A 12,445-nucleotide genomic window follows, 5' to 3' on the forward strand; every position below is an offset into this window, starting at 1 on the left:
CCCATGGGATCTGAATAATCCCCGCTGTGCATGTGATCGCAGGACACGTTCTGCACTTGTGCATAATGGGTCCTGCTCATGCGCAGATCACACATCATCGGGTCAGTATGTATACCATCAAGGTTATGTACTAATCTGCATTAGGCCCACAGCCTGTAAGACCAAATGGGCCAATGCCTGATGTGAATGATTATACATCTCTATACAGCGCTGTATAACAAAGTGGCGCTATATTAAAGAGTTATAATGGCTACCTAAATATTAGACTAACACATTTAACAAAACAAAATCAACTGATTATTGAAAATGAGGCAGAGATACAAGTTGTATGAATGGTTATAATTATAAATACACAAGACGTGAAAGTATTTATAAAAAATTATACTTTATTGCTTTGAAAAGCACAGTTATAAACACAAAGAAGAACATTTATGGAGGGAATATATGCAATCGTCTCTCAGTGCCGTCTCATTGTGTGTCAGTTCCATGGTCTGCATTGGCAGTTGAGGCATAGTAGCCTAATGTTACAGACTAATAACTGGACAGCCCGAGCATGGGACTGAGCTGACAGTTAAAACAACTTTTGCTGCGGTCTGCGTTCCAAGAGGTTGTAAACCTGCATTGTCAAGTGTTGTACATGCACCGCTTGTCAGCCATAGCTTTGCATACAACCCAGCAGGAACCTACATAAAACAAGAGTTTACATATCCTCTCTGTCTCAACCTTTCTAGTCTGATCTTTTATGTCTTAAATAATCAATAAGCAACACTTTATCGTGATAACCAAGGTTAGCGTCAAAAGGTTCTTCAAAAGTCTATAGAGTGATATTTGTTTCCCTGACATCACCTTTAAAGAGCACAAATCCAAATTGCCTGCCAGAGGTAATACTGTGTGACGTGCAGCTATCTGGGGACAACAGGACTTGACATTCAGAAGTATCATGCTCAGCATGTTCTAGGAGGATCTGAGGTTTGTCCTCATGGAGTTGTCCAGAAAAAAAGATGGGCAATACAGTTTTCTAGAGGTTTAGTCAGGAGCGGTGCTGTGTGAGCCCACCCTACTGGTTATTCTCTTGGATGCCAAGGAAATGCCCATAGTATCAGCTCTCTATCTCTAGAACTCCTATACGTAAACTCACTCCTTTCTCTTGCCCAGTATTCCAGTCATCTCCTCCAACACCAACTCACTGTAGCAAACCTATTGGCTGGTTTTAAAACATCACTTCCTCACAGCTGCCATAGTCACTTTCTTGATCTGGTGCCTGGTACGTTGAATTGTTCATCGGTGGAACACAACAGTCTGAATAGGAGGGATGTGCCACACTCAGTCGCACATTAAGCAGTCGGAACCCTTCCTCGTCTTGGCAGGACAGATCCTCTTTTTGGATAAGCTGTGAGGGATAGTAGCTGATTGCAGTGTATTGGTCTTGGCAGGGTGTGGGCGGTGGGAGAAAGTCGTCCAAGGTTCGGTTGCTATAACAAGGGGGGAGAGGGGCTCTCCTGTTTTTGGGCTCTAATGGGAATGGGAAACCTCCAAATAAGGGCTCCTTTTCTGGTCCTCTTGGGAGAGGTGGGATAGGGGGTGCAGATGAAGAAGGTTTCGGCTGTGGGTATCTTTGCAGCTCAGCAGGATTATAGCTGGGTGGCCAATATGATGAGTCTCCTGTATACACTAACACAAGAAAATAAGGATATTAAAGCAAGTATGTAAATCCTAAATCTGAAGTATACATATAATGAATGTAGTATATCACAAGACAGGGTCTTTGTATTTATGAACTACTTTCTTTTTTTTTTTTTATATATACATTTTTATTTGTGAGAAGACATAGATATAAATGAAAAAGACAGATGACCCATGCAGAGGCCATTGAAAACATGAACAAACAGCTTACATCAAAGCCCGATTGGGCACAGATCTAAAGATAAATCAAAACTAAAAAAGATTTGTAGGTAATACCTCTCGAAGTCGATCTCACATTTTTTTTTAATAATATTTAAAAAAACATTTAGAGTAAAGGAGTCACTAGAGAAACTAAAACTCAGAGTGACAATAACAGTTAAAGGGAGAAGAAAGGAAAGATAAACCCAGAGAAAGGAGGAGATAGAGAGTAGGGGAGGTAAAGGGATGGGAGGGAACAGTCCGACATGTCATCCCAAATCCCAATCGAAAAGCCCGGGAGAATTGGACATATTAATCTGGTTTAATATACTCTAGATGGTACTCCATCACTTTAAGTAAAGGCGAGAGGGGTGTTAAAAAATAAGGACCATGGGCTCCACACCTTTATAAATGAAACAGAAGAGTTCTTCAGGATACTCGTAATATGTTCCATTGAGTAAATATGCCAAATTTTAGCTATTATCTCATCCATCTTGGGGACCCCCGAGGACCGCCACTGCGCAGCTATACAGCATCTGGTTGCAAGAACCATGTGAGTGAATAATTTATGCTGGTGGCGTGTAAACTCAGGAATGTCCATCGATAGGAGGAAATAGCCGGCTTTAAAAGGAATTGGGATGGATAGAACTGCAGAGGCCAGTGTCTCTATCTCCCTCCACAAGGGAACAAGAATAGGGCATGTCCACCATATATGTAGGAATGAGCCGTCCATATTCTTGCATCTCCAGCACAGTGGGAAAATCTCAGGATTCATTTTGTTAAGTCTAGTTGGGACATAATACCACCTATAGAAAAGTTTATAGGCATTCTCCTTCAATCTTACACACATAATCTTACACACATAGAGGCCACTCTAGAATAAATTGAGGACCAATCGTCCTTATCTAGCATTTCCCCCAAATCGGATTCCCATGCTTGTTCATATGATTCTTTAGTCCCTGTAGCTAGGGGAGATAATAAAGAGGATAGGGTGGATATAAGTCCTTTAGTGGAGGCTTTACAAAATGCTAAGTTCAACCGAGGAAAAAGGTCTAGCACATAATTGAGAAGAAACTGCAGAGTGAAAGTGTCTAATTTGTAAATATTGATAAAAAGATTTGTGAGGGATAGAATGTTTAGTTTGTAGGTCTGCGAATGTGGGGAAAGAAGAATTTTGAGTTATGTCGTTAAGTAGTCTGATTCCGCCGTTCGACCAGCAATTGAAAGAAGAGGCGACGCACCCTGGTCGGAAACCAGGATTGTCAAACAGTGGAATCAGAGGGCTGGGGGCTGGGGCCAGACCAAATTTTCTGTTTGCCATGTCCCACACATCTAATGTATGTGAGACAACTGGATGACCGAGAATTGTTTTAGGACGGGACTTTCTAGGTATCCATAATAGAGAGGATATAGTTTGTAGATTAAGGTCATTTGTTTCTATTTCAACCCACATTCTTTCAGAAGTGGGCCTATTCCAGGGAATGCACTGAGCTAGTCTGGCTGCTAAATAATAAGATTTTAAGTTAGGGACCCCAAGGCCACCCTCAGAAGTACGCCTCTGGATCACTGACCGTTTCACTCTGGGTTTCTTCTTTGACCATATGAGTGACATTATACTATGTTGGAGTCCCTTGAAGACACAGGGGGGAACTCAAATTGGTAACGTTTGAAATGGGTAGAGTAATCTTGGTAATAGGTTCATTTTAACGGCATTAATTCGCGCTATCCAGGAAATGTGATACCTTCCCCATTCCTCAAGATCCTTCTGGAGCTGAGATTTATGAACTACTTTCATATAGACCACGTGCACCCATCTTCTTGCTGTCTCTATTGGATCTATTGGCTATAGTGTTGCAAACATTCTAATGCTCTGATTGGCTCCAGGTTGGGCTACAGTAAACTCTTGTTCAAATTACAATACCCTAAATATATTTATTTAACATGTATTTATATAGCGGACACAAATTCTGTAGTGTTTTCTAGAAAATATTTAGCCAACCACATTGGTCCCTGCCCCAGTCCATCTTACATTCCCTACCACATGGACACAGATACAGTAGGGTTACATTTTGTACCTGGAGGAAACCCATGAAAGCATAGGGAGAATATACAAACTCCACACAGTTAAGACCATGGTGGGTATGGAACCCAAGACCTCAGTCCTGTGAGGCAGTAATGCTAACTGATACACCATCCATGCTACCCAAAACAAAATAGCAAGATATCTATATATATATATATATATATATTTATACAGTATATAAATATATATATGTGTATATATATATATATATATATATATATATATATATGTTACATGTGGGTAAGCAGGTATGGCAGAGAATGTGTAGATGTGGTGCAGAATGGCTGAAATAGACAAAGTAGGAGATGACCTATTATTAAAGTACTTGTCTAAAAGGATTTGTTTTCGGATGTCCTCACGAGTATTCTTCCAGTTCCAGCTGCCTGTCTACTGATTCTATTGCAAGATTTTTGAGAAGCGGAAAAAAATGTTTCTTACCAAGTATGAAACAATAATAGTAATAATAACACTCACTTAACTCCTAACACTAAACCCAAACACTAACCCCTAGCCCTAACCACGAACACTAACCCTCTAACCCTAACCCCCAAATCCCAACCACGAACACTATCCCCCTAACCACAAACATTAACTCCTAACACTAACCCCGAACACTAACCCCTAACCCTAACCACGGACATTAACCCCCTAACCACAAACATTAACTCCGAACACTAACCCCGAACACTAACCCCTAACCCTAACCACGGACACTAACCCCCTAACCACAAACATTAACTCCGAACACTAACCCCCTAACCACAAACATTAACCCCGAACACTAACCCCTAACCACGAACACTATCCCCATAACCACAAACATGAACTCCGAACACTAACCACGGACACTAACCCCCTAACCACAAACATTAACTCCGAACACTAACCCCGAACACTAACCACGGACACTAACCCCCTAACCACAAACATTAACTCCTAACACTAACCCCGAACACTAACCCCTAACCCTAACCACGAACACTATCCCCCTAACCACAAACATTAACTCCTAACACGAACCCCGAACACTAACCCCTAACCCTAACCACGGACACTAACCCCCTAACCACAAACATTAACTCCGAACACTAACCCCCTAACCACAAACATTAACTCCGAATACTAACCCCGAACACTAACCCCTAACCACGAACACTATCCCCATAACCACAAACATGAACTCCGAACACTAACCACGGACACTAACCCCCTAACCACAAACATTAACTCCGAACACTAACCCCGAACACTAACCACGGACACTAACCCCCTAACCACAAACATTAACTCCGAACACTAACCCCGGACACTAACCCCCTAACCACAAACATTAACTCCGAATACTAACCCCGAACACTAACCCCTAACCACGAACACTATCCCCATAACCACAAACATGAACTCCGAACACTAACCACGGACACTAACCCCCTAACCACAAACATTAACTCCGAACACTAACCCCGAACACTAACCACGGACACTAACCCCCTAACCACAAACATTAACTCCGAACACTAACCCCGGACACTAACCCCCTAACCACAAACATTAACTCCGAACACTAACCCCGAACACTAACCACGGACACTAACCCCCTAACCACAAACATGAACTCCGAACACTAACCACGGACACTAACCACAAAGATTAACTCCGAACACTAACCCCCTAACCCTAACCACACATTAACCCCTAACCGAAAACACTACCTCCTAACAAAAACCCCTATCCCTAATTGTAACTCTCTCTTATTAAACAATGATGTAAATATCACATGAAGAATTAAAATGTTTTTGTTTTTTTCTTAATAAAGCTACACAATTCCTAGGCAAAGAAGGTAACAGTTTCTTCATTTCCCTCTTTGCATAGAAGCCTCAGGCATGTTCTATAATTCCTGACTTTTATCCGCTGTGATTGTAATGTATATATTACACTACTGTGATGGAATATATTAGAAGTGCTTTGGATAGCCGCCTGGGGGTACATGCATTCTTTGTAGAGTTTCACTTTTCTCTTGTTCTGTGTTTGAGTAAAGGAATATTATTATATTTTTTGTTTGTTTGCAGTGTTTTACTTTAACGTATGGGCTGAGGTGGGGAGCTAAGTTACAGGCAGCATGGAAGAAAATGTGCTGGTTGTGACATGATATCAGCAGGGGCAGACTGGCCATGGGCCTCCCAGGGAAGATTCCCGTTGGGCCGAAGATCATGCTAGGCCTGTTTTGTTTGTTGACATGTGAGGGGTGGTGCTGTCGCCATGGTTACATGGTATACCTCTGTTGCTGCCCATGTGAGGCCACTTCTACAAATTTTTCCAAGGCCACTTTCAGTTCCCAATCCACCCCTGACTGTCAGCGTCGCAGGACTGTATTATATGACTGGATGATGCAGCTGCTCAGGGACCACATCTGAGAGGAGACAGAGCTGATACTCCCTTCCTCCATTCACACTGTAGTGACAGTTCTGTCTCAATCCCATTATTTGGCTGTACAGTCCCAGTCCACTCTGGAAGTAGAGGTTGGTGACTTGCAACAGCACTTGCCAACTTTTATTATTCTCCCTGTGACAATTCTCTGGGAGTTATTGTATGGGGGGAGGTCCAGGTGGGAATTTGAGGTGTAGAGAATTACATCACAGCAGCCCATGCCCCTGCTGGGGAAAGGTAGGGGTAGGGGAGGTGTGGCAAGGCCACAGTGAAGCAATATGCACCAATGATTCCATGAACTGCCCATTTCACTAGGAAGGGCATCTAGCAGTCTGGTCTACTCTGCTGGGAGTCCGGGGGCGCTCTCCAAAATGTGTGTGTTTCACTGAAGTTCCAAGCATGCAATTATTTGTCAAAATAAATTGCCCCCTCCTTTTTTATTTATTTATGTTTTAATTGTCCCTTATGGGCAACCACTATGATCAGTGTGAGGAACAGTATAGCCGAGGAGATCAAAAAAATTCTCATTTGTCAGACTAGTTGTCACTGAATGCAGCACTGGCACTGATACGTGCTAATTACAGAGCCTTCCACTCCCAGATACTGCTAACAAAGGTAGCACAATCACCCCTAACATTCCTAGAGCTTACAAAGAGCAAGGGCTGTCAGTCAGTAACATGTAAGTGCACTGCAGAGAATTCCAGGGCTCTGCGGTGAGCAAGTGAGAACAAGTACAGCCACTGCCTCCGTCACTCACACCAGCCAACAGGTGTCAGGGGTATCTCAGCCTGCACATAGCACTGTATAGCTACTTGCTATACTTCTCTAAATGAACTATACATGTAACATACGGGTGATCAGCTTATTAGCTGATGTGCTGTGAAAGCAAGGGCCAAATGTAATAGCCCATCATTTGTCGGAGGCGGTAAGAATCCAGCGAAACAGTCACTGACTTGAAGCTGCAATTACTGTAAAGGTACAACCTACCTGGGTTATGCCTTACTGCTTTACATGTAATGACTGTCCCACTGGAATTGTGCTGCTCCGGAAAACAGCGGGCTATTACGTTTAGCCCCATATGTTGAACTTAGAGTGTGTGCTGCTTTTATCTTCTTTCTTATATTTTTCTGGCAAGCTATGTACTACAGTTGAGGTGACCTTATTGCAGCATTTGCTCACCAGTTAGACATACAAACAGGGTAACTCTTCAGTTAAGCTAAATTATATACAGTGCCTTTGTGATAATGTAATCAATTACAGAAACCTTCTACAACTGATGGTAAATAGTTTTGTCATCAATTGAAAGACCATCGATGGTATATATTGGTGATGGGGTCCTGATGGCTAATGGCGGCAACGGTTTGCACATTTGTGATATTGATGGTTTCCCACCGATGTTTATAAGCCATCGACCATTGCTGGACAACCTTAGCAGCGATTACGGTTGTGTCTATATAACCATTAATTCTGTAACATGTATGTTTGTGTGAGACAGGTCTATATGTGATGAAGGGTATTGGTAGGAAAAGTTACAGTAGTACAAAACTCTAGTTTCAAATCAGTACAGAAAGCGTTTTCCTTGTCTAATAGGTAGCCAGAGCCTTTTTTATAAGCAGAGACAGATATTATTATTATTAAATTTTTGTAAATATTTTGCAAAGGGGAAATCTAAACTGATTTGATTCTATTTATTTAACGCACAAAGCACTAAAAAAAACCTGTGAAATCAGGATATAGGGTTCTGACAATACAACAAAGCCTCCTCCCGGTGATATTCACCGGCAATAGTCTTTACCGGAAGCTTTCTGCAATGCTTCTCCATGCATAGAATGTTTGTCCTTGAAGAATGAAACAGCATCCTAAACCTGTGGTTTACTGCTATATTTAAAGCTTGATAATTCTTTGTATAAAAGAAATATACTGTTGGGTATGGCTTACCAACGGCCAGGATCCCGGAGGTCAGCATCCCGACGCCGGGGTCCCGGCCGCAGAATGCTGGCGGGGGTGAGCGCAACGAAGCCCCTTGTGGCTTGCTACAGGTTCTATTCCCACACGAGGCTGAAGTTAGCTTCTTATTCGGCCAGCTTCTTATTCACTTCTTATTCAAGCTCCAGCTTCTTATTCACTTCTTATTCGAGCTCCAGCTTCTTATTCAGATTATTCAGTTTTGCAAGGGTTAATGAGTCTTGGGCAACACATTTGACACCTGAAATTCACAGAGTAGGGTCCCTTTCATATGACCCACATGTATTTTGGCTTGCCCAACGCTGGTTTGCCCACGAAATACGCTGGCAAAGTGGGTACATGCAGTATAATTCACCATTTTGAATAAGTAGCTGTAGTTTTGCAAGGGTTAACGAGTCTCGGGCAACAATTTTGACACCTGAAATCAACTGAGTCGGGTCACTTGCATATGACCCACATGGATGTTGCCTTGCCCAACACTGGTTTGGGCATGAAATACGCTGGCAAAGTGGGCACCTTAACACTATCATTTTCTATTATGAATAAGTAGCTGTAGTTTTGCAAGGGTTAACGAGTCTCGGGCAACAATTTTGACACCTGAAATCAAACGAGTCGGGTCACTTGCATATGGCCCACATGGATTTAGCTTTGCCCAACACTGGTTTGGGCATGAAATATGCTGCCCAAGTGGGCACATTAACACTATCATTTTCTATTATGAATAAGTAGCTGTAGTTTTGCAAGGGTTAACGAGTCTCGGGCAACAATTTTGAAACCAGATCTCAATAGAGTCTAGTCACTTGCATATGACCCACAAGGATTTTGCCTTGCCCGACACTGGTTTGGGCATGAAATACGCTGGCAAGGTGGGCATATACACAGTATTATGAATTACTATTTTGAATAAGTAGCTGTAGTTTTGCAAGGGTTAACGAGTCTCGGGCAACAATTTTGACACCTGAAATCAAACGAGTCGGGTCACTTGCATATGACCCACATGGATTTAGCCTTGCCCAACACTGGTTTGGGCATGAAATATGCTGCCCAAGTGGGCACCTTAACACTATCATTTTCTATTATGAATAAGTAGCTGTAGTTTTGCAAGGGTTAACGAGTCTCGGGCAACAATTTTGAAACCAGATCTCAATAGAGTCCGGTCACTTACATATGACCCACAAGGATTTTGCCTTGCCCAACACTGGTTTGGGCATGAAATACGCTGGCAAGGTGGGCATATACACAGTATTATGAATTACTATTTTAAATAAGTAGCTGTAGTTTTGCAAGGGTTAACGAGTCTCGGGCAACAATTTTGAAATCAGATCTCAATAGAGTCCGGTCACTTGCATATGACCCACATGGATGTTGTCTTGCCCAACACTGGTTTGGGCATGAAATACGCTGGCAAAGTAGGCACCTTAACACTATCATTTTCTATTATGAATAAGTAGCTGTAGTTTTGCAAGGGTTAAAGAGTCTCGGGCAAAAAATTTGACACCTGAAATCAACTGAGTCGGGTCACTTGCATATGACCCACATGGATTTTGCCTTGCCCAACACTGATTTGGGCATGAAATACGCTGGCAAAGTGGGCACCTTAACACTATTATTTTCTATTATGAATAAGTAGCTGTAGTTTTGAAAGGGTTAACGAGTCTCGGGCAACAATTTTGACACCTGAAATCAAACGAGTTGGGTCACTTACATATGACCCACATGGATTTAGCCTTGCCCAACACTGGTTTGGGCATGAAATATGCTGCCCAAGTGGGCACCTTAACACTATAATTTTCTATTATGAATAAGTAGCTGTAGTTTTGCAAGGGTTAACGAGTCTCGGGCAACAATTTTGAAACCAGATCTCAATAGAGTCTGGTCACTTGCATATGACCCACAAGGATTTTGCCTTGCCCAACACTGGTTTGGGCATGAAATACGCTGGCAAGGTGGGCATATACACAGTATTATGAATTACTATTTTGAATAAGTAGCTGTAGTTTTGCAAGGGTTAACGAGTCTCGGGCAACAATTTTGAAACCAGATCTCAATAGAGTCCGGTCACTTGCATATGACCCACATGGATTTTGTCTTGCCCAACACTGGTTTGGGCATGAAATACGCTGGCAAAGTAGGCACCTTAACACTATTATTTTCTATTATGAATAAGTAGCTGTAGTTTTGCAAGGGTTAACGAGTCTCGGGCAACAATTTTGACACCTGAAATCAACTGAGTCGGGTCACTTGCATATGACCCACATGGATTTTGCCTTGCCCAACACTGGTTTGGGCATGAAATACGCTGGCAAAGTGGGCACCTTAACACTATCATTTTCTATTATGAATAAGTAGCTGTAGTTTTGCAAGGGTTAACGAGTCTCGGGCAACAATTTTGACACCTGAAATCAAACGAGTCGGGTCACTTGCATATGACCCATATGGATTTTGCCTTGCCCAACACTGGTTTGGGCATGAAATATGCTGCCCAAGTGGGCACCTTAACACTATCATTTTCTATTATGAATAAGTAGCTGTAGTTTTGCAAGGGTTAACGAGTCTCGGGCCACAATTTTGAAACCAGATCTCAATAGAGTCTGGTCACTTGCATATGACCCACAAGGATTTTGCCTTGCCCAACACTGGTTTGGGCATGAAATACGCTGGCAAAGTGGGCACCTTAACACTATTATTTTCTATTATGAATAAGTAGCTGTAGTTTTGCAAGGGTTAACGAGTCTCGGGCAACAATTTTGACACCTGAAATCAAGCGAGTCGGGTCACTTGCATATGACCCATATGGATTTTGCCTTGCCCAACACTGGTTTGGGCATGAAATATGCTGCCCAAGTGGGCACCTTAACACTATCATTTTCTATTATGAATAAGTAGCTGTAGTTTTGCAAGGGTTAACGAGTCTCGGGCAAAATATTTGACACCTGAAATCAACTGAGTCGGGTCACTTGCATATGACCCACATGGATTTTGCCTTGCCCAACACTGATTTGGGCATGAAATACGCTGGCAAAGTGGGCACCTTAACACTATTATTTTCTATTATGAATAAGTAGCTGTAGTTTTGCAAGGGTTAACGAGTCTCGGGCAACAATTTTGACACCTGAAATCAAACGAGTTGGGTCACTTGCATATGACCCACATGGATTTAGCCTTGCCCAACACTGGTTTGGGCATGAAATATGCTGCCCAAGTGGGCACCATAACACTATCATTTTCTATTATGAATAAGTAGCTGTAGTTTTGCAAGGGTTAACGAGTCTCGGGCAACAATTTTGAAACCAGATCTCAATAGAGTCTGGTCACTTGCATATGACCCACAAGGATTTTGCCTTGCCCAACACTGGTTTGGGCATGAAATACGCTGGCAAGGTGGGCATATACACAGTATTATGAATTACTATTTTGAATAAGTAGCTGTAGTTTTGCAAGGGTTAACGAGTCTCGGGCAACAATTTTGAAACCAGATCTCAATAGAGTCCGGTCACTTGCATATGACCCACATGGATTTTGTCTTGCCCAACACTGGTTTGGGCATGAAATACGCTGGCAAAGTAGGCACCTTAACACTATTATTTTCTATTATGAATAAGTAGCTGTAGTTTTGCAAGGGTTAACGAGTCTCGGGCAAAAAATTTGACACCTGAAATCAACTGAGTCGGGTCACTTGCATATGACCCACATGGATTTTGCCTTGCCCAACACTGGTTTGGGCATGAAATACGCTGGCAAAGTGGGCACCTTAACACTATTATTTTCTATTATGAATAAGTAGCTGTAGTTTTGCAAGGGTTAACGAGTCTCGGGCAACAATTTTGACACCTGAAATCAAACGAGTCGGGTCACTTGCATATGACCCATATGGATTTTGCCTTGCCCAACACTGGTTTGGGCATGAAATACGCTGGCAAGGTGGGCATATACACAGTATTATGAATTACTATTTTGAATAAGTAGCTGTAGTTTTGCAAGGGTTAACGAGTCTCGGGCAACAATTTTGAAACCAGATCTCAATAGAGTCCGGTCACTTGCATATGACCCACATGGATTTTGTCTTGCCCAACACTGGTTTGGGCATGA

General features: G+C 42.3%; 1 protein-coding gene across 1 annotated transcript in view; it reads right to left on the minus strand.

Moving 5' to 3' along the window:
• Nucleotides 1–365: 365 nt before the first annotated feature.
• FAT2 (FAT atypical cadherin 2) overlaps nucleotides 366–12,445 on the minus strand; it is a 229,218-nt gene continuing 217,138 nt past the window's right edge. The window contains exon 24 of the mRNA XM_063928331.1: nucleotides 366–1,671. Within this exon, the coding sequence (XP_063784401.1) occupies nucleotides 1,211–1,671 (461 nt within the window). The 3' untranslated portion in view covers nucleotides 366–1,210. The remainder of the gene's footprint in view (nucleotides 1,672–12,445) is intronic.

This window comes from Pseudophryne corroboree, chromosome 6 (assembly GCF_028390025.1).
Source record: "Pseudophryne corroboree isolate aPseCor3 chromosome 6, aPseCor3.hap2, whole genome shotgun sequence".
Lineage (NCBI taxonomy): Eukaryota > Metazoa > Chordata > Amphibia > Anura > Myobatrachidae > Pseudophryne > Pseudophryne corroboree.